The 26,132-nt window shown below is 35.5% G+C and overlaps 1 protein-coding gene across 5 annotated transcripts in view; it reads right to left on the bottom strand.

The window, feature by feature from the left end:
- VPS13B (vacuolar protein sorting 13 homolog B) overlaps nt 1-26,132 on the bottom strand; it is a 308,832-nt gene that overhangs the window by 34,981 nt on the left and 247,719 nt on the right. For 4 of the 5 annotated variants that reach the window (XM_026705911.2, XM_026705908.2, XM_087931542.1 and 1 more), the window contains exons 40-49: nt 24,700-24,896; nt 23,523-23,704; nt 22,351-22,700; nt 16,706-16,867; nt 7,410-7,565; nt 5,223-5,486; nt 3,546-3,629; nt 3,213-3,388; nt 2,521-2,688; nt 710-911 (exon numbers count right to left, since the gene is read on the bottom strand). In XM_026705911.2, the coding sequence (XP_026561696.2) occupies nt 710-911; nt 2,521-2,688; nt 3,213-3,388; nt 3,546-3,629; nt 5,223-5,486; nt 7,410-7,565; nt 16,706-16,867; nt 22,351-22,700; nt 23,523-23,704; nt 24,700-24,896 (1,941 nt within the window). The remainder of the gene's footprint in view (nt 1-709; nt 912-2,520; nt 2,689-3,212; nt 3,389-3,545; nt 3,630-5,222; nt 5,487-7,409; nt 7,566-16,705; nt 16,868-22,350; nt 22,701-23,522; nt 23,705-24,699; nt 24,897-26,132) is intronic. The other variant, XM_026705909.2, reaches the window with a different exon arrangement.

Raw genomic sequence — 26,132 nt, 5'->3', positions numbered from 1 at the left:
CAAAGCATGCACTAGCCAACATAGTAGCCCTGCTATTCAAAGTCCCATAAAAACCCCTCACACTTCAAATAATGGAAGCTCTCATTGATCTTAAGAAGAGATTTCTCACTGTTTGTCCCACATTATGAGCAGAATTAACTGGATAAGTGGGTCAATTTTCAGCTGGAGAGTGAGCAGACAAATGCCTCCCACTTGTTACTTATGCGATTCTTGACTTGTGCATCTCACTGACAAAACCAAGATGCATTGTGCCCTATGTCATGGCTCAGCAAAACCTTGTGACCTCTGATTTGACATGTCTCATCTACCCTGTTTCTCCAACAATACGGCCTCCCCCAATAGGAAGTCCCAGGAAGCCCCTCCCCCCAAATTAAGGCCTATATTAAAACATGGGAAATGGGGGGTGAATGGTGGGGCTTGCCGTTAGGAAGTACTTTTGTTGCACACCCGGATATGGTGCTGCCTGCATTGACCCTGATACGAAGTGCCCCACCAACGCCGAGGTCAACATCCAAGCCGTCGCCGCCCGCCCGCCTGAAGATGCAAGGGGGGGGGGGAATTAAGTCACCCCCGAAAAGATGGCCTAGCCATTTTTTCGGGGCTCAAAAAAAAATAAGACCCGGCCTTATTATATGAGAAACACGGTACATGAAATGAAAAGGAAACTTCCTCAAGAAAATAAACATATGTATTTCAATGGAAAGCCTGCCTGGAAGTTTGGCGGTATCATTGTTTTCCCAGTGGGAATCTGCAGAACAATCTTTTCTCCTTCAAATAGCCAAAGATCCCACTTGGACTGATTGATCAGCAGAGCCCATGGCAGGAGTTCTATCAGCAGCGTTTTCACACATGGCTTCCACACCGACAGCTTCACACGCATGGGGCTATCCCACTGAGTGAGCTGTTCACTGCTGTTCCAAGGAACATATCAAAGGGGAGATAAAAGAAAATGGTTAATTCATTGGTAAGATTTGCAGTTTATCATCCTAGCCATTCATAAAGCTTTGGTTACACTGTAGCACTTCTGACACCAGGTATGATTCTGAAAGACAATCAAGGCAAACCTGTCCGTGATTTAGGTTCTCTGTTTTGAATGAAATAGACCTTTATTCAAGGATCAAAAAGCGACTGAGATTTTTAAGTAATCGAATTAAAAGTTTTTCCTGGGCAACACCTGGCAATGAGACTCTTGGCCAGTTTCTTATTCTTGAAATGGTGGTACATATATTTTCTGCATATATGTCATATTTTTTTAAAAAATATTAACCCTCATCCCTCTCTTGCCCCTATGTTGCCATGTGAAAAATTACCCTCTGTCCTGGAATGTAGTTTAGGTGGGAAGTTACAAAAGGAAAAGATTAGGGTCTCCCAGATAGGAGGGAAATGCCAAATAGATACTGAAATATGCATGGGTTCAAGTAAGTCTTCTTGATATTCCAGCTACTTATTTATAGGATTAATATAGATCCTTCATGAGCTGAGTACATTTATTCAGTATATATCCTCATTTACTTATTTTTTAAAAGAGAGATCTGGCTACAGTTACTCAACTCTCCTAATCATCTCTGAAAACTGTAGAGCTTAAAGAAATATGCAGGTAGGGCTGAGATTATCACCAGACATCCTTAGGTTGCTACTAGATGTCCTGCAATCTGCCAGTCCATGAGTGATACTCACCCTGTCCTACTTTTTAAATGTCTCACCACATCTATAACACACCCCGTGTGTGTATGTCAAAAAGGGATTGTGGCATCGCCATTCTCATGGCCCCTTTGTATCTCTGAATTATATTACAACACTGAGAAAAAGGAAGGACTTTGATTCTGAATGGCACAATTGACATTTTCCTTTTTTGACCTACCCAGGCATTTCTGATGATAAACTGTGTTGAACATTTTAAAAATGAATAAACATAAACAACATCTTAAACTAAACCAAATGCCCACATGACAAATATTAAGTTTACAAGCACCTTTATTTTTTATTACTACTGATGTGTAGAAGTTTTTATATATCCATTCATGATTTCTGGTTATTATTACTACAATGATAATTGATGAATTGGTACCAAAGTAACCTGTTCACTATTATTTGCTGAATTAGGACTCTGAAGCAAATCTGTTAGTAAAAATACTGCATTCTGTTTCTGGTCTGGTCTGCCCTTAGGTCTTAAGGCTACTGTACCTTTATTATAATTAAATTATGTTTTCAATATGCCTTTTTGGAACAATAGCAGTTACTTTGGTGAAGCAAGAGGGAGAGAATAGTCTGGATTGCCGATAGAAGAGACATTCCACCATTTTGGAAAGGGAGCTTTCTCAACTCTGTCCTGGATATGTTAGTGAGAGAAAATGGGACATTTGACATCCAAGGCACATTCACCCCTTTCTCTTCTTTAGGAAAGAAAACTAACTTGAAATATATACATTTCTTATTTGAAGATCACATGCCATTTGCAAAGATATTTCTGCCACTGCACGTAGAATAACCCCTAAGAGAAATAATCAAAAGGAATAATACCTGGCAAAATCCTTCTTTGTGTAAGGCCAGACAGATTGAGGCAAGCTGTTGTACCCATAAAAATCGTCAAGTATTTCATGTATGCCGTTTGTATTTGATTTGGTGGCTATCTGTTTAATAAGTGCTGTTGAGATAGGCACTGCACATTCTGAGGGATTATCTTCTTCCCTGCCATATGGATTAAAAAAAATACAAAAGGTGTGACATTCATTGCATGAATTTATTAAGAAAGCAACTGTCAAACCTTTGGCAGCTACCCGAGTTCAAAACGATTTTCCCAAGCATGAAAATGCCAAGGGTCCTTCTTAACAAATTTATTAAGATAAAAATAGTAGTGTCATTATTATAATCACTGAACTAGCACTTTATTCAATGTCTGCAAAAAATTACAGGACTTTGGTGAAAACATTGACATTTTGTGATCTGTGTAAAATTCTGGGCATTCTATATTAATTATTTTTATTTAATTTTAGAGTCTTGTGGATACCAGTTGAGGGCCTTGCAGGTATGGTACTGTCAACCTTTAATTTATGTTAGGGTCTGAAAAGTTTCCAATAACAATTTGGTGTTTCTTGTAAAGCAAGTGTTTGGGAACTACTGCTCCAAATTTCCATTTTTTATATGAAATTGAGAGAATGCTGTATGGAAACAAAAGCAACCTTTAAATCTAACATATTTAGGATTTTTTTTACCTGGCTTGGAAGGTTAAATGATGGATTAGATCTGGTTCTATATTTTGCAGAGATTTTTCTTGTCCTTTTCCAGGAATTATCTGTGTTTCACTCAGACCCAAGTTTCTTTTCTCTAAATGTATGATGATGGGATCTGGAAGATGGCTCCTTATGATAAAAAGAGGGCTGAAAACAATCTACAAAAGTAAAACAGCAGAGCAATATTGGATGCAGTGTTCCAGCTCAGTCTTCCAGTTATAACAAACTGTCAATAAATCTCTGTTTTAGGGTCAAACTGACTGCATTCAGAACAGGAAGAGTAAGATCAATTTGCACAAGGGGGAAAGTACTCACAATTCGTTGTTGGACTTGTGACTGGACCTCCAACGTCAAAACCATGCACCATACATAAATAATAGAACTATTTGATGATGGCACCTGCAGTGGAGGAAAATATATTCATAGGGGTTAATATAGCCTCATGGAAGTAAATAACCACAAACAAACAGACTGCAGAGCAGAAAGATCATTTTCAGCAGAGAAACAAATTATTATTTATAAAGAATGCTTGTTCAGAGTCCAACTAACATTAGAGAAATGGAAGAGGCCATTTAAGCCTTCAACTGCAAGCCTTTGTTGAGTTCAGGAATCTAAATGAAAGCATCTGTGGCTGATATCTCTTGAGCTTTGGCTCCAACACATCTAATAGAGGTGGACCTTTCTTCCCCCCCACCAGCCGCATTGACAACTCATATTTAATTTATAAACAATTATTATGTATAATCAATTATTGCTTAAATATCTTTTTTCTGCTACCAAGCCAAATATTTCCCATTCTATACCCAGGTATTTAATTTCTGTTAACCCTAACCCAAACCAAATAAACTTATATTGGTTTCTCTTACAATTGTTTATTTTTGTCAGGTCATTTGTCTAGCTTAAAAATCTTTTAGGATATATATCATATTTTTTCAAAAAAATCTTCATTCTTTTATCCAAGTCAGTAATAAAAATGTTGAATTGGATTTGAATCTTGTGGTATATCATGCTGTACCTCATTCCTACTGGATAATGAATTGCTGGTGATCTTTCTGGAGCAAAATACTTAAGCTGTTTACGTAGCACTTAATTGTCCTGCCATTCACATACATCTTGCTAATTTGCTAATAAAAATGTGGGGTATTTTTACGAATACATAATCATAATATATGATGTTTATATATTACCACAATATATTAAGAAGTTATCTTATCAAAAAAGATATGATAATCTTTTGAAGATTCGTTCTTGATAGGCCATGCTCTACATTGTTTCAAATTCCTTAAAGATTTATTATCTGTTGTATAATCTTTCCAGGTATAAATGTTACCGATGGATTAGTTTATAATTCTTTGGATTTTTTTTCCCACCCTTTTTGATAATAGGGATAGTACTTGATCATTTTTAATGCAAGACTAGCATAATTCTTCCAATCATGTGGCATTTCAATGGTTCTTCAGGATTTCTCAAAGACAATATATGAAAAAATTGCCAAATACAATCCCTTCAGTATTATAGGATGGAATTCATCAAGCTCTGCAGATTTAAACTAACTGAAAGTAGGATGTTCCTTGACAAAATTTCTGTCAATCTCAAGTTTCAGTCTAGTGCCTTTAATTCACAATTGTCTCAGTTAACACAACCACTAGTTGGAGAAGACTAAGCAACAAGACGAGTTAATTTGCTCTAACTTTCCTCAGTTGCCTATTAGTATTTTATTTTGTGCACTGAGAAAAAATGTCTTTATTTTCAACATAATGAAGTTTTGATTAGCTTTCATGAGGCTGTCTCTATTTTTGTTCAGAGTGGAAATGGCACCACGTACACTATTCACAAGTGAATAGGATTTAAAAAAAAACATATATAGGAATTAACTCAATTGAACTGGGATATTTATAGGTTGTGGGGAGAAAGAAGGAAACATTAAGCAATTTGATTCTCAATTGGACTCTTTCTTCCTCCGTTCCCCCCACCCCATATTCGTTTCCATACCTGGATGACTGTGCTATATTCAGTCAGCTTTGACTCAAGTGATACATCTCTTGACCAATCTTCATCCCCTTTAGCTTTTACTCTCAATTCTGTCAACTCATTATTTTCTAGAACGTATGATGGTAGTTTCTGCTTGGGTTCAAGGCAATCAAAGTGTTCTTTCACAACAGCCTGTCCATCATGCCCAATATAATGTTGAACAACTTTCAATTCAATGCTTTCAGATAGGTAACTACATATAATTTGTCTTCCAGAAATAATTATCTAGATTAAAAACATAGAAGAGTGTTACATATGAATCAGTTCACAGACTGAAAGCTAAAATGCACCCTGCACATACATTTACATTACAGCAGAGTTCCCCAACCTTTCTGGCTTTGCAGACTGATGGTGTGTGTGTGTGTGAGGGAATGCTTCCTTGCAAGCGAAGGGCAAGTGTGTGTAGTTCCATTTGTGCAAGTGGCAGGCATAGATGCCCATCACTTGCACAAACGAAGTTGCTTGCGCATGCGCCACATCCACGGTCCAGTTCTGAACGGTTGGAGACCCATGCATTATAGAAAGATGCTTGTAGAAGACAAGAATGCTCAGATGTGACTATCTTGGCCAGGAAAACCAATGTTTATTACACTGTACTGAAATCAGGCCTTTTATCCACTTGTTCTGAATTTTTGAAATTTTCTTTTCCATGTTGAGTTTTGAGAAATACATAACACATTCTTAAATAAGTTTCCCATGTTATCCGAACTGGGATACTCTGTTTTAAGTATTGACTTTAAAATCAGGGTTGGTGAATATAGTTATCAGTGTAAAATTAAAAAAGCACAGGCTTGTTTTTAATAGTTCAAGACTGAAAAGAAAAATCATGTAAAACTAAAACCAGCTTCTCTCCAGGCTGGTTCATGTCTTGATATCATGCCTTGATGTCATCTTGTCTAGAATACTGCAATATGCTCAGAAATGTGCTGCCCATAAAGACAACCAATAGATTTTAATCAATGCAAGTTCCTACCTGTGATCATATCATGCAATGAAATTCCTACATCGGTTGGCACCTGCTTCCAGGTCTGAATGGAAGCTGTTATCCTTAATATTTGAAACCATAAATTGCCTAGGCTATTACTATCAGAGAGGCCACTTACATGTTACGAATTGTCATTTGTTTTATATGCTCAGCAGGCATAGAGTCTGCAAGCACTCATGTGTTGTTGCTGTGTTTTGCTCAAAAGGAGGCTGGTGTTTTCCCTTCCCCACACAATTTTACTCATGACTGTGTTGTGTTGTGTTGCGTTGCGTTGCATTGCATTGCATTGCATAGCATTGCATTGTATTGCATAGCATTGTATTGTATTGTATTGTACTGTATATTGGGTTCTTAATCAGTTTATTTTCAGTTGTACTATTTCCTTGCATGGTTGCCTGCATTACTGTGAAATTATGATCAACGTAAAAAATCACTTTAGATACGAGTAACTAAAGGTAGAGGGAGGGCAGAATGTCCAGGATTTTCCAAGAGGGAGTATTATGAGGGCACCACAAGTAGTTCTTGACTTACAATGGTTTGTTTAGTGAACGTTCGAAGTTACAATGACATTAAATTTTTTTGACTCATGGCCATTTTTCACACTTACAACCACTGCAGCATCCCCATAGTAACTTGGCAACTGATTTATATTTATGATGGTTGCATTGCCCCGGGGTCATGTGATCACCTTCTGTGACCCAGATTCCAGATTCACTTAACAACTATGTCACTAACTTAACAACTGCAGTGATTCACTTAACAACTGTGACAAGAAAGGTTGTAAAATCAGGCAAAACTCCCTTTAGCAAGTGTTTCAGCAACAGAACTGTTTGGCTCAATTATGGTTGTAAGTCGAGAACTAACAATAGTCCTAATGTATAAAACTGAACCTGCCACAACTGGTAGGTTTCCTATTGTTTCCTATGATTCTTGTTTTCAGAATTAATGCCCCTATTAGACCATCCACAGAAAGAGGAGAAAGGGTAGCAAGAGAGAAAAATGCTTCATGATTACGTCTGAACTGAAAGCATGAAAGTATCTGTTGCTATTATGCTATTACTAAGCATAATTATGGCTAAAGAGCATCCCTAGATGATATGATGGGGAAAAAATCCATGCAGAAATGCTCATGTATTGCATGCAAACTTTCTTTTTTTACTTACTTGTTTTTGTATTCCACTGAGCTGCTGAATCTTGATAATAAGCGAAGCTGTCCTTCCCTTATACTGAATAGTTCTGATAAATGTTCCTGAATTATCTACACTAAATGGCTCAGACCACCGCCAGTTTCCCCAACCTTCAATACAAATATGTAGCAGCTGAAAAGAATAAAAAACAAACAAAGCAGAAATAAACAATAAACATGTTAACTGATGATCTATAATAACCAGTTAACTTTATGGCAAGAAACAAGTTTTGTTGTTGAAAAGGTTCTCATTATGAGAACTGAAAATGTCTATTACCTTTCATTGGAAAAATAAACAAGCTGCATGACCCATGTAATCTAGCATTCGAGGACATCATAAGTCTTGATAATCATGTGTTTTATATTCCAGAAAGCAAATAAACTTCCAGTTTTGAAAAGAGAATTTCTAAGCACGTTAGCCTATTTTATCAGAGGCTAACTTTTACATGAGGGAAACAGCCTGCCATAAAGTTATTTATGATGATACCCTTTCCTCTAGCCCAAAGAAGGTTACCAAGTTGATGTGTTGTGAATACCAAAAACAAAAATAAAACCAAGGCCCCAGAAGGAGATAACAACCCCTCTACTTACAGACTGAGGACAATGAATCAAGGCTAATGGAACTCACATTTTGAAATTATGCTTTCCATCCAGTGAAGGATGACACTGACCTTTAAAAAGGAGGCACACTAGCAAATGTCTAAATGTTGCAGTCCAGTAACTTGCTGGCAATTTTTGGTCCGTTCAGCACAAAACTGAATATAAAATAAACACGTCCAGTACAGTGGGTGGCTTTTGAATGACAAGCGCTAGACCTTGATTACTAACATAAATATACAAGATAGTAAGTACCTTGAAGAAAAAAAATCATTCTCTGAAACAACTTTGATATTTAAATCTTAGAACCAAATAGAGAAATAGAATTGCTGTAGCTGAAATCAAAATGACATATAAACGAAATACAAGGAATAAGAATTTGGAGAGAGAAAGGTAGCTAGAAAAACAAAATGGAGTATGGTCTATAAACACTAATCTCATTTATGGTGCAACGCTAAAAAATAAAATGTTCTGAACTAAGATACATTGTTATTTCAGGCATTGAACTAAAATAATTGGAGCCCCTTAAGTGTAGGGCATGTTGACCAGCTGACCAGTTTCTGACATCTTGTCACTTTCACTACAGTATCCTTAATGTAGCTTTGTGGTTTATTTTTGTGCTGAGCACCTCCAAGAGTGGATTGCAATTGGATGGTGTCTAAGTAAAACACAATGCAATGCAATGCAATGCAATACAGTGCAGAATATATATATAGCCTGAATGTAGACTATTTGTGTCAGAGAATCCTTCCCACCTTGAATAAACAATTACCTCATTAATAAGCATTGCCAATTAATCTGCTGTCAGTTTTCAATTTTCAGTTTTCAACAAAAAGTTGCTATCATTTCCAACTTTATGTCACAAAAATTATTTGCATCTGGCTTTCCATGAAAGTTGCAGTTGGCTGACACTGTGGCTCTGCATTGGAAAAATTATTCAATTATCTTTATATTTAAGAGCCTTGGTGGTGCAGTAATTAGAATGCAGTATTGCAAGCTACTTCTGCTGCCTGCTCGCTGCCTGCAATTTGGCAGTTCAAATCTCACCAGGCTCAAGGTTGACCCATCCTTCAATCCTTCCGAGGTCGGTAAAATGAGGACCCAGATTGTTGGGCAATATGCTGACTCTGTAAACCACTTAGAGAGGGTCTGTAAAGCACTGTGAAGCACTATATAAGTCTAAGTGCTATTGCTATATTTACATTCCAATTTGGGGCATTGGGTTATGCTACAATTTCTTGGCCGCATGTGCTCATCATGTTAAATGATAATTTATGTGGCATGTCAGCTGCAAACAAGTAAAACAGCTCTGAGGCTTAGGTCAAGAAGTTTCTTCAGCTACATGTCAGATATTCTGAGATTAAATTGAATTCCTGGAAGCACTGTTTACATGCTCCCTCTTCCCTTTTTACTGCAGTTATACAGAGGTCTTGGATAATGTACAAATTCATTTCATGCTTTTAGAACATGATTAGGCCTCAAATTAATCCTGTACAATTAAGTTGCTGCTTCTGGATATGCTTCAGTTTCTTCCATCCTCTTAGTATATGAATGTGTGGAATTTAGCCAGCCTCTTCCTGATGTCATTTGTAACATTTCAAAGGTTTTGTATTCATGTGTAATATTTCATATAGGGACTACTTGTAGGACTGGGTTTGGCTAAATTCTTTTAAAAAATGCTGGTATCAGTTTTCCTATTTTCTTCCCTACACTATTATTATTTAAGTTTTAGTGTTTAAAAATAATGCTAAAACTACTTAGTAGTAAACTATTAAGCTATATGGTACATATAGTATATAACACGGCAATACCAGGATTTTTAATCATAATCTGAATAGACCACAGGGATCAAATCTACACATAAGACAAGATAAATGAGCAAAATTAATAAATTATGGTATAGTGTTGGTCATCAACATGATTGTTTTGTTTGACAGCATGAAGAATTCTGAAGTGGCACAGTCCTTTACAATGCTTAAATCTATGACAGAGTCAGATGAAACTAATGGAGTTTGGTAAGATGTCATCCATTAATTGTAAAAGTTAAAAGAGGCCCAGATGTTAGTGAAAAAGTAGATGGTTTGAAATTAGGAAAGTTCAAGAAATTAATGAAAAAGGAATTTACTTTGAAAATGAATTTATCAGAGGACATTGGAAAAAAATAATTTGATTAAAAAAAGGCAGAAGGACAGCTCTAGATACACCTAGCAGAATGATAGAAGGAACAGATAAAGAAGAAGAAATTCAGATTAGTGTATCTTTACAAATACTCTGCTCAATATTGTTGTGAATCTCAACTTTAACAGTCGCGAATTTCTTTCTTGCATTAATTCTTTTAACATAAACTGGAAGAGGTAACCCAATTACATCACATTTTAATAATCTGGAAAAACTGTATAACTCCTGTGTTTTCTCTTTAAAAGGGATTTGTCTGTTTAGCTACAAAGTCTCAGATGAGAAGTCCAAATTTCCAAACATTTGGATTCTATAGTACTTTGGTCCTTTGTAACTTTAACAAAGAAGAGTGGGATACTTAATGTAGCTAATTTCCAGAACAGCTTAAATGGATGTCAGGCTGCTACATGAAAAAATAACCTTTTTAGATTGGATCACTAACTGTTATGCTAGTGTAATGTCAAGAAGTCCTTGTTTTTGCAGTGCAGGTAAAAAAAAAACCGTGGAAATATTTACAATCAACTTGCCAAATTGGGCAACATGTCACAAACGAATTCCACTTGTACTTCATTTTTGGCCTCTGTTATAGAATGAACTACAGTTTACCCCTATTAATTTAATTTGAATGATCTTTGAGGTTTCTAAACTACAAAATTGTTTATGGACTGCTATTAGTAATCAAGTATAGCATTAATGAAAGCTAATTTTGCAATATAGAAAGCATGTGACTAAGGAACAGGAAGCAATTTGAAATGTTTCATAAAAGGAGGCAAATTAATAGGACCAAATTAGGAATTCAGGCCATAAGTTACCGTTAAACTAGAAATTACATTAGGGTTAGGGTAAAATAAAGCATGAGAAGAAAAAGACAATCAAGATTTCACAGGAAAAAAAAATTAATAGGAAATATATAAAGCTAGTAATAATTTAAACAATACTGTATTTTTAAAAAAGAGAACCTTGATAAAAGTAACCAATTCAGTAATACTTAAAAGTTTGTGAACCCATTTACATTTGGATTATCCTCCCACAAAAATGAACAAGTATAATGTTTTTAATTCATTTATTTAATTGGAGTCCATTTATCTAGTTCTAAGACTTGTGTGGGGAACGAACACATCACGTTTTAAGTCATATTAAACAGAAATATTGCAAATTTAAAAACGTTCACAAAATTTAAAGTAATATAAATTGCTATAAAACTGGCAGGACAAAGGGTTCAGGATAGTACCTCTTCCAATAAAACAGAGGCCAACCTAAGAGAATTTCCATAGAAGTCCATACCCCAGAGTTACTGAGTATATCACATTATTCATACTCTGCTTATTGAATCACCCATCTCCTCCCACTTGTGACTGTATGACTGTAACTTAGTTGTTTGTATCCTTACGATTTATATTGACTGTTTCCAAGTATGATTTGATTGCTTATTTGTACCAGAGGTGGTATTCAGCAGGTTCTGACCAGTTTTGGAGAACCAGTAGCGGAAATTTTGAGTAGTTTGGAGAACAGGCAAATACCACCACTGACTGGAGATTTTACAGTATCCTTCCCTTGCTACGCCCACGAAGCCACACCCACAGAACCGGTAGTAAAAAAATTTGAATCCCACCACTGATTTGTACCCTATGACTATCATTAAGTGTTGTACCTTATCATACTTGATGAATGTATCTTTTTATGTACACTGAGAGCATATGCACCAAGGCACATTCCTTGTGTGTCTAATCACACTTGGGCAATAAAGAATTCATTCATTCATTGAAGGCTCCAGATGTGTAGGATTTCAAACCCAGAATTCCCAGCCAATATGAGGGATAAATCCAGTGATGTGGAATTGTGGGTGGTGTAGTTGGTGTGCAATGTATTTGGAGGCTATCAGGATAGAAAAACTTGGCATAGTACATTTTTTCCCTTCCAAACAAGTGGCATGCTTGCATGCTCTCCAAGAGCCATAGTGGCACAGTGCTTAGAATACAATATTGCTGGCTAACTCTGCCCACAGCCAACAATTTGATTCTGACTGGCTCAAGGTTGTCTCAGCCTTCTGAGGTCAGTAAAATGGAGACCCAGATTGTTGGGAGCAATCTGGACAGCTCAGAGAATACTGTAAAGCACTATGGAGTGGCATATAAGTCTAAGGGCTGTTGCTATTGCTCTTAACAACATTACAATTTCCAGGGGCAAGAAGACAGTGTACATTATAGTTTTATGCACCAGATCCTAAGTATGAAGCAGAGCAGAATCGTGCACAGGTAATTCTCAACTTACGACTGCAATGGAGCTTGCCCATTACAGTTGTAATTTGTGATAATAGTAAAACAGATCATCACACGACCTGCCCATTTTTATGACCTTTTGTTTGCAGTGGCTGTTAAGTGAACCCATTGTTCATTTAACAGTGCAGGAAATCAGGAACCAGAGTTATTCATCGAAGTACAAGTTTATTCCATGATATCTCTAAACAAGAATCTGAACTACTAATGATTAAGATAAATTGGTGGTAGATAAGAGTTCAAGGAAATCAAGCTAGGCTGGACTTAGATCTCTTCTGAGCATGAAAGGACTCCAAACTGATGATTCACTTGACCCCTTACTTGGGCTTAGCCTGGTCATCTTCTACAGTCCTTTTTCCAAATACCAGAAGCAAACATTTTCTGGCAAAAACATTGTAAATCAAGGTCACAAGTCCATGGGGACTATAAACAGTTATTATTGTGGGACGGTTGCTAAGTACCCAAAATGTGATGGTGTGACCACCGGGGGGGGGGCGCATTGGAACTGGGTTGAAGGGTCTGTCATAACTTTAAATGGTCACTAAGCAACCAATCATAAGTCAAGGACTACCTGGACTCATGAAACATCTTGAATATAAAGGACATCAGAACATGTGAAGGTCTCACATCATGAAAGAAGCGCGGTAGATATATTATCTGCTGGAGGAGTACAGTTTGAATAAAACACAGTGAGATGTTTAGAAGATAAGCATAAAAAGAATAAAGGGAAAACAGTAATTCTGAGAATTATCTTTTTTTTATCCATATGTACTCAATAAGATGTGCAGCTGTTTTCCAAAATATGGAAATCTAAAATTCTATCTTCTATTTATTGCTGTTTTTAAGTAGCTATTAAATAAAGGGTTTACATCCAAATCCCATAATTTGATTCTTTTACCAAATTTACATCTGAAACAAATATGTCTTGAGGTTTTAGCTGTATACCATTGAGGCAAAACCAAAGGAATTTTAAGCCTCTTTTTATTTATTTTATTATGTACTTTAAATGGGCAATTACAATACTTCTTCTCAACTATAATCAGCAAAATAACAATTGTCTCTAAATCATGCAAATGTTAATGATATCCAACTCTTTGAAAACTATTCATTTTCATTAAAAGAACTGCTTTGCCATACTTTTAATAAACATTTTTGTAAAGGTTAAATATTTTATGGCAATCACTGCTGCTTAGTGCCTCTGTAACAAGAAACATGAGACACAGGTTTTCCTTCCCAATAAGCTAGTGTGGTATTTGAGACCTGATCCTAACTCATTTTATTCCCAAATGAGAGTTGAACAAGTCAAATATGAACTAATGCCTAGAGGAACTTTTCTGACTCCAAAATATGGATTATTTCATATTTTACATTTATCTTAAAATCTGCTCCCAGAGTTCTTAAAATTCACTAACTTGGCAAGATGAGAATTATCATGAGGAATGAAATAGCTTCAAAATGATGAAGTCATCTCACATTCCGTTAAACTGACACTTGCATGGTTTGTCCACAGTTGGGCACTATTCTAACCTCCAGATAATAAGTTCCTCAAGAAGTCCAGCAGCAAAAGAGTTTGGAACATGCTACAATATAATATGCCCATGCTGAAGTCCTAATGAATTGGTATTAATCCTGCATTCCTACAAGCGAATGCCTTTGAAAGATTAAGACAGATTAACAATTAAAACAAGAACTTTGCTTTTCTGGTCCCCCAGGTAACAAGCTATTTGACATGTTTTACAAACTACCTTTCCAAAAGAGCCGCACAAATTACATGACGCAGGTGTAGCTTTAGAAGAAAAGAGAGGACTGTATTGAACCAAATTCCTATGTTTCCCAATGGATCACTCCCACTTCTCAATTTTGGTGTCAGGGATGAAGTAATAAAATATCAACAGAATGATAATAACATGGAATATTACAAAGCTCATTAACTTAATAATTACCAGAATCTTGGGTTTCAGACAGCCAAGCATTGTAGTGCTATTAATGATAGAGAATGCTTCACTGCTGTTTTGCTTTTTTCCCCTTCTGGCCTCAACCAAATGTGCATTACGAAGGAGTCCATGGGAGCGTCCCAAGTAAGAAATGCTCCCCAGAAAGAAGTTATGTAAGGGGCTCTCATAATTCCCAGCTGGATCCCTCCCCCTCTGTCCTTGTTCACGTTGTCTAGAAGATAACTGCAGGAAGAGGAAAATCCATTCCAAAGTTATGAATGCCCTCTGGAGAATAGTACTTTCTCCCCTGCAATTATGTTATTTGTTTAGCAAGAAACTTCAACAAATTGTCTTGTTTAAAGTACTGTAAAATACCCTCTGTTCTTTTTTTATTTTACCTCTGAAATCGTCTATTGTTTCATTTAAGATTACTAACTTGTGCAATTAACTGTTCATATTGAGAAATGGGCATCTCATAGTCACACATATATTAAAAGCAAGACAACTCTAAACTAATATGTAGTAATCTCTGATGTTTCCAAACGAGGATACAGTGCCCAATCAGGGTTGTTTGTATTTCATTGCTTGTGGAAGACTTCAACTGTCCTTCTTGTTTTTAACAAGCCAAATAACATTCTGCAGTTAGCTAGGCAGTCTTACTTCCTGAAGTTCTATATGTTGGCAGAAAGACAAGTGGGAAAAGTATGGTTTTCACTGCGTTGAGATAAAAAGATTAAAAAGTCCTGATCATGATTGGCTTGGTTTTACTGCAGTTTAAAAAGAGACAGAAACAACTATTTAAAAATGCTATTTCAAAGGGAAAGATTAATGTGAAAACGCTACTTCCACATAAGAAAAAAGCATAGAGAAAAATAGAGATTTATCAGTTATACTGGTCATAACTTGCCGATCATTCCCCCCACCTTAAATTGCTTTCTGCAGTGCATAATCTATAGCAGAGTAAATTTTAAAGCTGTTCTTTTGCTTTTAAAAAAAATAATGTGTGAACTCAGTGTGGTTATTCCACAGTAAATATATACTAAGTCCAGGTTTCTGCAATTGACCTTAGCTGCTCAATTAACCTCCACTCAATTTACAGATCATAAAGATTATTTTCTCAATGATATGCTACATATCTTCTTGCTAAGGAAGACCTCTTCCTACTAAGGAAGAGGAAAAAATTAGAGGAAATAGTTCTCCCCAAATTATTGTATTTTCTCACTATTTTCCCCCCCAAGTATAACATATGGCATTGCCAAGTCTTCTTTCAAGAGTGCCCAGCCCCGATTATTCTGGAATATCAGCATGATCAGCAGCGGTCAAGCAATATATGTCCTTCCATTTTTTTTAGAATCTCTTTTTATTATCATTAGAACATCTTCTCATTCTAAAATCTAAGAAGCTTTTATGAAGGAACTAATCATGAAAAAGATGAGGGTTATTTGCTCTGTTGAACATGAGGTTCTTCACTGCAGTTCTGTGCATATATGCGCTATGCCTGTACCCCAACTCTATGAAAGCATATGCAGTTTAAGCATATATACGTAGAGAGGAAAATTTCTCATCACAATTAGATGTTGATGAATATGGATATCTATGAAATCCCTAAGAGTGGTAAAGATTGAGATTTCAATGTCGGCATGCTTGAGTATGCAACCAGCGGTTATCATCAAGGATATCCTTCTCCAAGATCCCCATTTCTGGTTCACTGCTCAGCTTTGGGACTGTCATTTTCAAATTGTCTTATTGTATTGTACTGTCAATTGTATTGTCTTATGCCAACAGAAGGTTTGTGCTCACATTGTTAGGATTAACATCCCAAAAGTTGAAGACGTTTGCTTTCTCTCAAGCCCAATGAATTATTTATGTGCTCACATACAGAAGCCTGAAGTTCTTTTTTTAAAAAAATAAATACAATAAAATTGGACTGTGTAGGAGCACAGAGCAGTGTTTCTCAATCTTGGCAACGTTAAAATGTGTTTAACTCACAGAATGCTGGCTGGGGAATTCTGGGAGTTGAAGTCCACACATCTTCAAGTTGCCAAAATTGAGAAACAATTGCTGTACAGCTCCAAACCCGAATGAAATATAAACATTTCTGGGTTTGCTCATCCTTTTTGTTTATCTCTTCTGTCTTGTAGTTTAAGCATGGACCTTTGGCTGAAACATGGAAAACTACGGATAGGAGAATACATGAATTCGCCTCCTTTCCAAAAACTTAAATTGAATTATTTCAACACTTTCCATTTTTAACAACTGTTACAACTATTGCACTTGTATGGCATACATACCTGTGGGGACTTGTGAGAGCGCCAGCTATACTGGTGACTATGAAGACTCTCCAGCAGAACATTTTCATCTGTGTCTACCTGGCCAAACCGCAGTGTCTCCTGTGTGTCATTACAGATTACAAAGTGGCTAAAGACTAGCTGTTCTGCCTCAGGGCATTGATTCTGAAAGAAAAAGAATAACAAACCAAACAAGCTTCAGATTAATTCCAGGATGTTTGGCAACTATCTGCCCAATGGTGAAAATTTTTGTGTCTTCGCTAGCATAAGCTTTCCTACAAAGCATTCTTTCTTCATAACAAAAATACTGGAATCATTAATGATCCCCGAAATCTATACCCATTTATATACCTTAAATTGCTAACACAAACAACAAAACAAAGGAACTGCAATTTTAAAAATATCTGATATATGTTATAGATGTGTGAACAAATGTTATCTACATTCTATAGTTATACTAAAACTGCCAATATTAGTGAAGACCCTATTAGGGTTTTTAATATTTTAGGAAAAATACATCTTAGGTAAAGTTTTAAACTAATCAACTTTTCTGAACTGGTTTTAAACATTAGAGTAGTGTCCATTCAGTTTTCAGAATAATCAAGCAATTCAGATGTATTTTGTACACATTGGAAATAAAAGGATTTAATAACTTTTGAATGATAATAAAATAGTTACCATTCTCAAACTTATATAAGGACGAGTGGGTGGGTAGGTGGGTGGGTGGGAAATCGCTATTTTTCTTTTAAAGTAGCTCAGCAACAAGTGTAGTATTTCATTTCATGAACAATTATCAAAGAATGAAGTCTTCCTTTATGCTTGAGGACAAATATATGTTCAATTACTTAGAAATGCTTCTGTATCTTGGAACATCTTTTTCAAAATGCATACAGAACAAGGCATGTAAGTGAAAAATAAACAATGTACTGCAGACCATGAGGATAATGTATTAATGCATATCATAAATTTCTGACATTCAAATTAGAGAAAAATTGTTTATTGTGTGTCTTCAATCAATTGTATTTGGCCTTGCTTCTACTTTTAAAAGATTAGACTAGAACAACAGATATATTAGACATCTTTCCATACACTATGATCAATTTCCTTATTTGACAGTGCATAAATTATCAATGTCTCAAGAGTTTATTAATCCCTATAATACACTGTGTTACAAAAATGGTTTAAATGCAGAAAAGTAAGTGGCAATCTTACAATGAAATCTTCAAGGCATTCTTCCTTTACATTTTGACCTTTACATTTTTTCAGTCTATCAATTTGAAGCTGATTGCTAAGTCTCAGTATCCTTCATTCAATAAGTAATGTTGCTGTCCACTTCTTCTACTGGTGCCTACAGGACCACAACTGATTTCCTATTTTCAGTTCCATTTTCCTTATTATATTTCCATTATCTTTGGTTACATTGTCATGATGATTGTCAGTTTCACAGCTGGAATTATTTTCTGGGTGATTTTTTTTACTTCTTCAGTAGAATCTTCTGCCACACCAGTGGGTAAATTCTTCCCTTGTTGTTTAATTACTGACTGTTCTGATATAAAAGCGAGGAAGATATCCAGATTTCTCAACCCTTTCTTGGCCATCAGATTTCTAAAGAATGCACTTTAGAAAATGTAGTTGTCAACACTTCATTTAGACCAACACAAAAAACTTCTTTCTCAGGTCTTAGGTGCACAAAGTATGTAACCCATTACTTTTGAAAGTTATGCAAAATCACCCATGATAATGTATGTGCCTGTTCCTTGCAGAACTTAATTTCTATGGTGACCACCTGCTTTAATGTGTATGCTTCATTTTACTGAATCTGATTTAAAAATACTGCATTCTTATATTCACCTACCATCTCTTCTTGGCAGGATTGAATTGCTGCATCCTTTCCACAGAGGCCATTTATATAATCCCTGCTTATTTCCTCTCCCCTTTTAAACGTATATGTACTCTCAACTCCATCCAACAACATAGAAGTTAGAAAGGGGGTTCAAAATAATGGGACAGAGGCAACAAGGTCAAGAGGATTTGATATTACAGACTTAATGTTATATAGTTATAATGTTATTAATTATGAATACTATAATTTAATTAAAATGTTTAATAACAATTGAAGAAAACAATACTGTCATTTCTGGTGCTACAAAAGAACATATTTTGTTTTGACATTCTTCAATGATACATCTCTGATTACCATTAGTCACAGACATGGATTTACTTATTACCAGTTTATAAAGAGGCTTTCCTTGAAGAAAGATTTTTTTTAATCTGAAGAATAGTGTGTTGGACTCTATAATATCTAATATTATCCATGCTACATAAATCTGTAGAGTGAAATATTTTATTGGGCCAACATTTTGTTGGCAAAATAATCCAGACTTTAAATCTTTACTATAAATGATGGTAACCCTTAAACGAATATATCTTATTGTATTCAAATATAAGGAAAAACCTATCACACCTATACATAAGCATTTAGAATTTCTGGATCATTATGCCCCTTATGTTTCAGAACATTTTTTCCACTTAAATTATGAAATCCTATAGAAACTCAGAAAGGTATTCCTAAATTGAACAAAATTTGCTCCCAACTAAATTTTCAATGCTCTGTAAATTTATCATCTTGGAATTTGAACAGATGACCTGGGATCATAAAAGCACACAACTTGGTGATGCCTGTAATGCCCACTTCTATTGTTAAAGCTTCCTTCATTATTTAAGAATAAAATTAGTTCACCTTTTGGGAAAAACAAATTCCGACAGAGGCTTCCATATAACTTGAACTCCTGACTTAAAGGTGTAAGGCCAAATTACTTTACGCTTTGTATGTCAGCTCTTATCAGCAATGTGCACAAAATTACTTGTTTCTGATACTTCAGTTAGAAAATGTGAGGAATTCAATTAATGGTGGTGCTCCTCATTTGATCTGGCAGAATTAACCATATTAATTGTGAACACTGAACATCACAGAATAGTTACTAGTGGGAAGTTAATTTTCAGTATGTGGTAGAAGAGAACCCACTGAAGAAACATGTTGTTACCAATTACCATTAATATGTAGTTCAGAGCCCACCTCAATAACTAATGCACCCTAATGTAAAAATAGGACAAGTTTTTAATCAAGGACACTCTCAGTTAGAGACTCACCCACCACATCAGAAGATGGTGGCAAAAACGCCCGAGATCAGAGGAAACAAGGAAATTGCAACAACAATTACAGAGGCATATCCTCTGTGGGTCATTTGAACATTGCCACCCCTGCATATAAATCAGGTCTAACTATTCATAGAATGTACCTGACTGGTACATCTTACAAGACAACATATGGCTCTATTTATACAATCCTGTTGTTTCCAACTCAGGGTATTTCTTTAAAGGCTCCCTATAGTTTAAGTCGGTCAATCATTTTCTGATGTGGTCTTACACATTTAAATATTTATACAAAGCACTTTATTTGTACATATGTGATACTAGAGAGATTTTTTTTCACTGCACAAAGCAACGAAGGCCATTTTGCAGTAGTTACTACTCCACCAGCCCATGCAAACAGGCCTCCTTCAAAATTGTTTGCTTGTTTCACATTGCTCAAAATATGACAAAAACCAGAAATTGGAGCTACAAAGACTCTTTTTTTCACAATGATATTTGAACCAGATGTAAAGATTTAAATCACACTAGCTCTTATTTTATGAATGTCCTTTTACAATAAGAAAACCCTGGAATGCCTTGAAAAAAGAAACTCTGATGTGAAACAGATGTTTTATCTTTTTTAGCTTTGCAATTGTAGTTTTGTGATGGGTAATTAATGTAGAAAACTTTGTATAGGTAAGGAGATTGGCAAAGAGAAATCCTGGGATGAGATTATTTGGATTATTGCAGAAAATATTATTTGGATATAATTTTATTAATTTGGTCCATCAGTTTTGTATGTAAAGAACATCATACAGTTGTAGCAAAAACCTTCATTAGAGTAACAGGCAAGATATGTGTCAGATATTAAATATAATAAGATTCCTTTTTTTTCATTCAACAGGATAAACAAGAAATTAAGGAAAAGTCTAACTTTAAACCATGATATCATTTGCAGGGACAGGGTGAAACATTCTGTGTTCCCTGGTTATGCCTTCTATCTGAACTAAGAACGTATGAATAGTTTTCTATGTTATATATAGATTGGTCCTTAGTAGGTTGTTAGTGCGTATTTGGTTATTATTACATGAGAAATATTGATATTACAATTATTCCACAAATTATATTCCAATCTCATTTACACAAGCTTAAATCCATCCAAACTGGTCCATGTTTTCAATGGTACAATAGTAAGAACTTTAGTGTAAAATACTCTTTCCTGCCATACTCTTTCCTGTTTAATTTATTATTGCCAAAATGGATAATAAAACTAACAGGATATACTTGCTGTAGCTTCTGCCAAGTATTCCTCAGAGGTTTTGGTCTGCCTAAGATAGCCGTTCTCTGTCAGAGCAAAATTCATTATCATAGTCCCTGCATCAATTATTCTGTGAATCAGCTTTGGATACTGTATATCCTATTGAGATAACTCCAGAAAATAGTTGAGCCAGGGTATCTTCTGGCTCATTCAGACTTTAACTGACTTCAAAGAGGAAAAGAGCACTTTTGTTCTCAAGTGTTTTCCCTCTGACAATTGACAATTTCCTTGACATTTGCTACATCTTAAATTAAATCTGCATCCATCCAGAGTCACTCAGTGACTTGTACACCCTGAAAATCTGCTCTCTTGCTATGAACTCATGTATCTTTTCCTTAACTTTGCTCTCCTTGAATATATACCTTCAGTTTCAGTTAATTACTTCACAATAAGCACAAAATTGCATTACGAGGTTGGATCTGAACCTTCAAATTATGATTTGTGCTTATTCTCCAAAGTGGAGAAACCATGTTCAGATCATTGCTTGGATTTCAAATGTAAACAAAACCCTAGCTTATTGGCCTGAGTATAATGGCAAAAACCACGCAATCGCTGGTTTCTGCTAAATGGGAAATAAGACTCCATCCTTCGTGTCCTAACATTCCTTCTGGGGGAAATGCAAAAAAACAGAAAAATTAGATGTTTCAAAATTTTAATTTATACAAAAAACAATCACTGTAACTCTTCATACCTTTCTATCCTTGCAAACCAAGTCTTGTTTGTAATATATATGAATTCATACATTTCCTTTTGTTCCTTAAACTTCCCTCTTTCTATTTGATCATCAACTGCATCTAACTACAAGTACTACCTCTAGTCCAGAGTAGAGCATAGCTGGCTAACAAATTCTGGGAGTTGAAGCCCACAAGTCTTAAACTTGCCAAATTTGGGGACCCCTGCTCTAGCCTTTCCTCCCAACCTATTCATATTTCTTCATATATATCTTTTGCAATTCAATTCTCATTCATTTTCTTTGTAGGACTTTTGTATTCAATTGACATTCATTCAGCAACCTTTCATTCATTTTACTTAAGTGAGATGAACAGTGTAGAAATTTGATAAGTAAATACATTTTCTTCTCCATGTAAGAGCAACGCCCCCACCCCAAATCCATACATTTACCAATCTTGCTCATATAACACCAAATGATGATATGTAAATAGATTTTATGCATTTCATTTCAGACCTATGTGCTTACCTGTTGCCAAGCCTGAAGGGTTTTATGCAGAGAGTGGATGGTATGTTGGCCAAAGCTGATGAATACAGGATCCACTACCATATTTCCATCCAAAATCTTTTCCATGGAATTTCCAGAAACAGAAAGCTGCCCAATTATACCAAATGATTTTGCAACAGTTTGCTTAGTTAGATTTCTACACTCCAAAAGTTTACAGTCAATTCTAGTAGATAACTGCATGTCTCTGAAGACGGATCCATCACTCCATTGCCTGAAGTAGGTATGAGGTTCTTCAAAAGAAATGATTGAATATTCTAATTCAGATGGCACATTTTTATCAGAGATAAATGGATATAGGAACTTCGGTGGCTCTGTAGAACAAAAGGTAAAACTAAATCACTAATACATTTAAATGCATACATTTAATTGTTCCACTATGAATAAGTTAGTAAAAAAAAACACCAATTAAGAATAGCTTAGTTTAGAAAAAGGTTCTAAAAAAGAAAAAAAAGAATCTTTTTAAGGACCTCTGCTTGATTCCGGCTTCTTTTGTTCCTTTCACTGTCATTTGAAGTGCTAAAAATATTAACTACGAATGGGGAAACTTGGAAATGTTGAAGAAAATGTTAGTCATTCACCATTTTCAAAATCATCATTTAAGCAAGATGTCATGCTTTATAAATTGCTCATTTCTCATGGAGAATATTATTTGAAATTACACAATACAATAATATGTATTGGAAATAAAACTGACAATAATGCAAGCGCACATTACTGAATGAACCCAGGGGGATCGCATCTCTACTCCCAGTTTCCTTTAAAACCATACGGTAACTGAGTTTTGAATACTTGGTACTTCATTTGGAGTCTTTTTGTTCAACGGCACATATAAAGTGGGGCAGGTTTGCTGGCAAAAGTGAAAAGCAAAATTTATTCCATTAGCCTCACAACGAAGTGAAAGGAGAGGGGGCATCTGGGCCCACTACTGAAGCTTAAATAATGAAGCACCTTCTGCAATTACTGCCTTCAAATACATCTGCTTTTTACACATTCCTGCTACTGATAAGTAGGTGTAAGCTATCTGAGCATATGGTCCAGGGGACACAAGAACTGCAAATGTAAAGCAGGTGGGGTGATGAGTAAATGGAAAAGCAATAGCTACAACTTTCTGTTTCAGAATTTAAGGCACATACCTCTGCCCAGCTGATCCAGATGATGGCAAAGATGAAGTTCGGCCTGAGCAAACTGAATTGAAATCCCCAGGGCAGGCACATACCAGGGAGTGAAGCATGAGTCTACCCTTGTACAGGCTGCTAGGGCAGTAGGAGTCACAAACTGATCAGATGAACTCTGGGAACCCGATTCACTTTCTGAACTGGGAAAGGGATGTGAAAAAAAGACAAAAATTATGTTCTAATATACTGGATTAAATCATTTTCTAAAATAGCAGCATCTTTGAGGCTCAGAGCCCCAATAATGTGGTCATTATTAAACACTATTAATTTGGAATAATTATTTCAATAACAGCATTATAATAAGAATATATCATCTTCCATTTAAGTGAAACAAACTCTTCTTAGACAATATTCTCCAGATCTGTGCCTGAATTGTTTTCTAGGGCATTAATGCTAGTCATCTAATAAAAAATGGTGAGAGGGTAAGGCATTCTTAAAATGTTGGACTAGAGTCAAGAAAGAATAGATTCTATTCTCACTTAGCCATGAATTCAATTTTTACAGATGAACTCAAATGAACCTGTGTCAATTATTATCTGTTTGATTGAATTAACTTCATCAGATTGGTGAGGGGACACAATGTAATAGAAATAAATTCCTCACTTTGAACACAAACATAAATTTACAAACATTCATTTCTATTTTATTATTTGAATTCAATATATTGTAGTCAATCTTGATAATTTCGTTGAAATTTGGCCAAGTAAATACAGTGGGCTATGTACTGGACTTATCTCAACAAAACACAATTAAATATAACTGTAGCGTAGGATTCAGAGGTAATACCATGATTTATTTTTTTTAAAAAAATATCTTTGTGATCATGCCAGAGAAAGACAGGCGGAGACTTCTTGGACCCAAGATTTACCTAGACTTCTTCATATCATGACCAACCAAGTTATCTCATGGAAGGCTTGGATAATTTTAGCATTCTTCCAGGTCTGCAAATCTAGAGCTGTGTAATGTGATGTTTCAGTCATCTATTTCAGTAAGATTTCTTTCAGCAAATAATGAATTGTTTGAAGAGTCATGTGTTCTTGTCTGTTTCAGTGTTTTAGCTTTTGGTTAAAAAAAAAACAGCCCGCTCTGTCTTGGTGAAATAAATTATGTTTCATAATCAATGCTACATATTTACCTTTGGTCATCCCCTGAATTCTGGTTGCTGTTCAGAACAATTCTCCAAAGATCTGAAGCTACAAACTCTTTCGGATCACTTATTAAGTTGATGCTTGGCAGGGTCAACTCACAAACTTTGCTTTCTGATAAGCTGAACTCTCTGAAAGCAACAAATAACTTCTGGAGCTCATCCCAGTATTCCAAACTGCAGGGGATCTGTAACAATTGCAAATCTTAGTTGTCTGGCATTTCTTGACAAAATCAAAGACATTTATTTGCAGTGTAATATACAATTGTGTTATTTGTCTGTCCCTCCCCATCGGGAGAGAGAGAAAGAGAGAGATTCTTTCTGTTTAAGCATGCAGCATCCATCCATCCATAAATATACGCATACATAATGTTCATTTGTCACTCTGTCCATCGATCCCACTGAAATCCCAAAGGACTCTTGACTGTTCACACTGATAAAAAGATATAATGACACAATCCACAATCAAATTAAAATTGAAATATATGTTTCAAGTCCCAACAAGAATCAGTCTTTAAATCTCAGCCAAGATGATATCACAATCTAAATACCCTCTGGAAGAACTTTATTTTGAGCTGTTTCTGGAAAGCAATAAAGATGGAAGTCAACCACATCTCCACTGGGATGCCGTTCCAAAGGACCAGTGCTGCCACTGAGAAGCGGTACTTTGTCAACCATCTTAATATATTTTAAAAGGTTTAATATTAATACAATTTATACCAATATTTATCTCACTGGGATTAGAAAATATTTCTTACCACACAAAGGGAATATTAACTACCATACAATGTATACACATTTCTCTAAATTATGCAAAGTAAAATGCAAGAAGATATTACTATAATTATTTTAAAAAAAAGCCAAGTGAATGAAAATTCTGTGTTCATATTTAGAATACATTTACTTAGATTTTGAATTGGCTTTTTTCAAATGCCATTTTCACATATACCCAAAACTAAGACAGAAATCAGTATTTCCCAGGGCACATCTGTAATAGATCAGGAAATATTTTGGAGAACAATTATCTTCTTGGAAGCTTTTCGTGCAGGGTGTGACTCAGTTTAGGATAGGATATCCACCTCATCTCAGTCATAAGAGAAACCAACCATAAAAAAAGTTCTTATCTAGATCAGCTTGTTAACCTTTAAACCACCAATTGCTGTATTTAGGTGGCAAGTCTGATTTGTCACTGCTGCTCCTTAAACTGCTGATAAAGAGAAATGTGTGACCCATACCAAGTTCTAAAATTCTTCTTCTTTACTTAACAGCTTTCCCATAGAAATATAAAAGGAGAGGTAATAAAGCACAGCATGAAATCCCAGACTATGACTTTATTAATACAAGCAGTTTCTACTGACAACAGACAAGTTTGGTTTTGTCTCCAGTTTTACATGGTCCCCTAATCTGATGGAGAATATCTTCTG

This window comes from Pseudonaja textilis, chromosome 3 (assembly GCF_049901715.1).
Source record: "Pseudonaja textilis isolate UNSWEBS1 chromosome 3, rPseTex1.2, whole genome shotgun sequence".
In the NCBI taxonomy this organism is placed as follows: Eukaryota; Metazoa; Chordata; class Lepidosauria; order Squamata; family Elapidae; genus Pseudonaja; species Pseudonaja textilis.
This window is presented reverse-complemented; position numbering and strand designations above follow the sequence as displayed.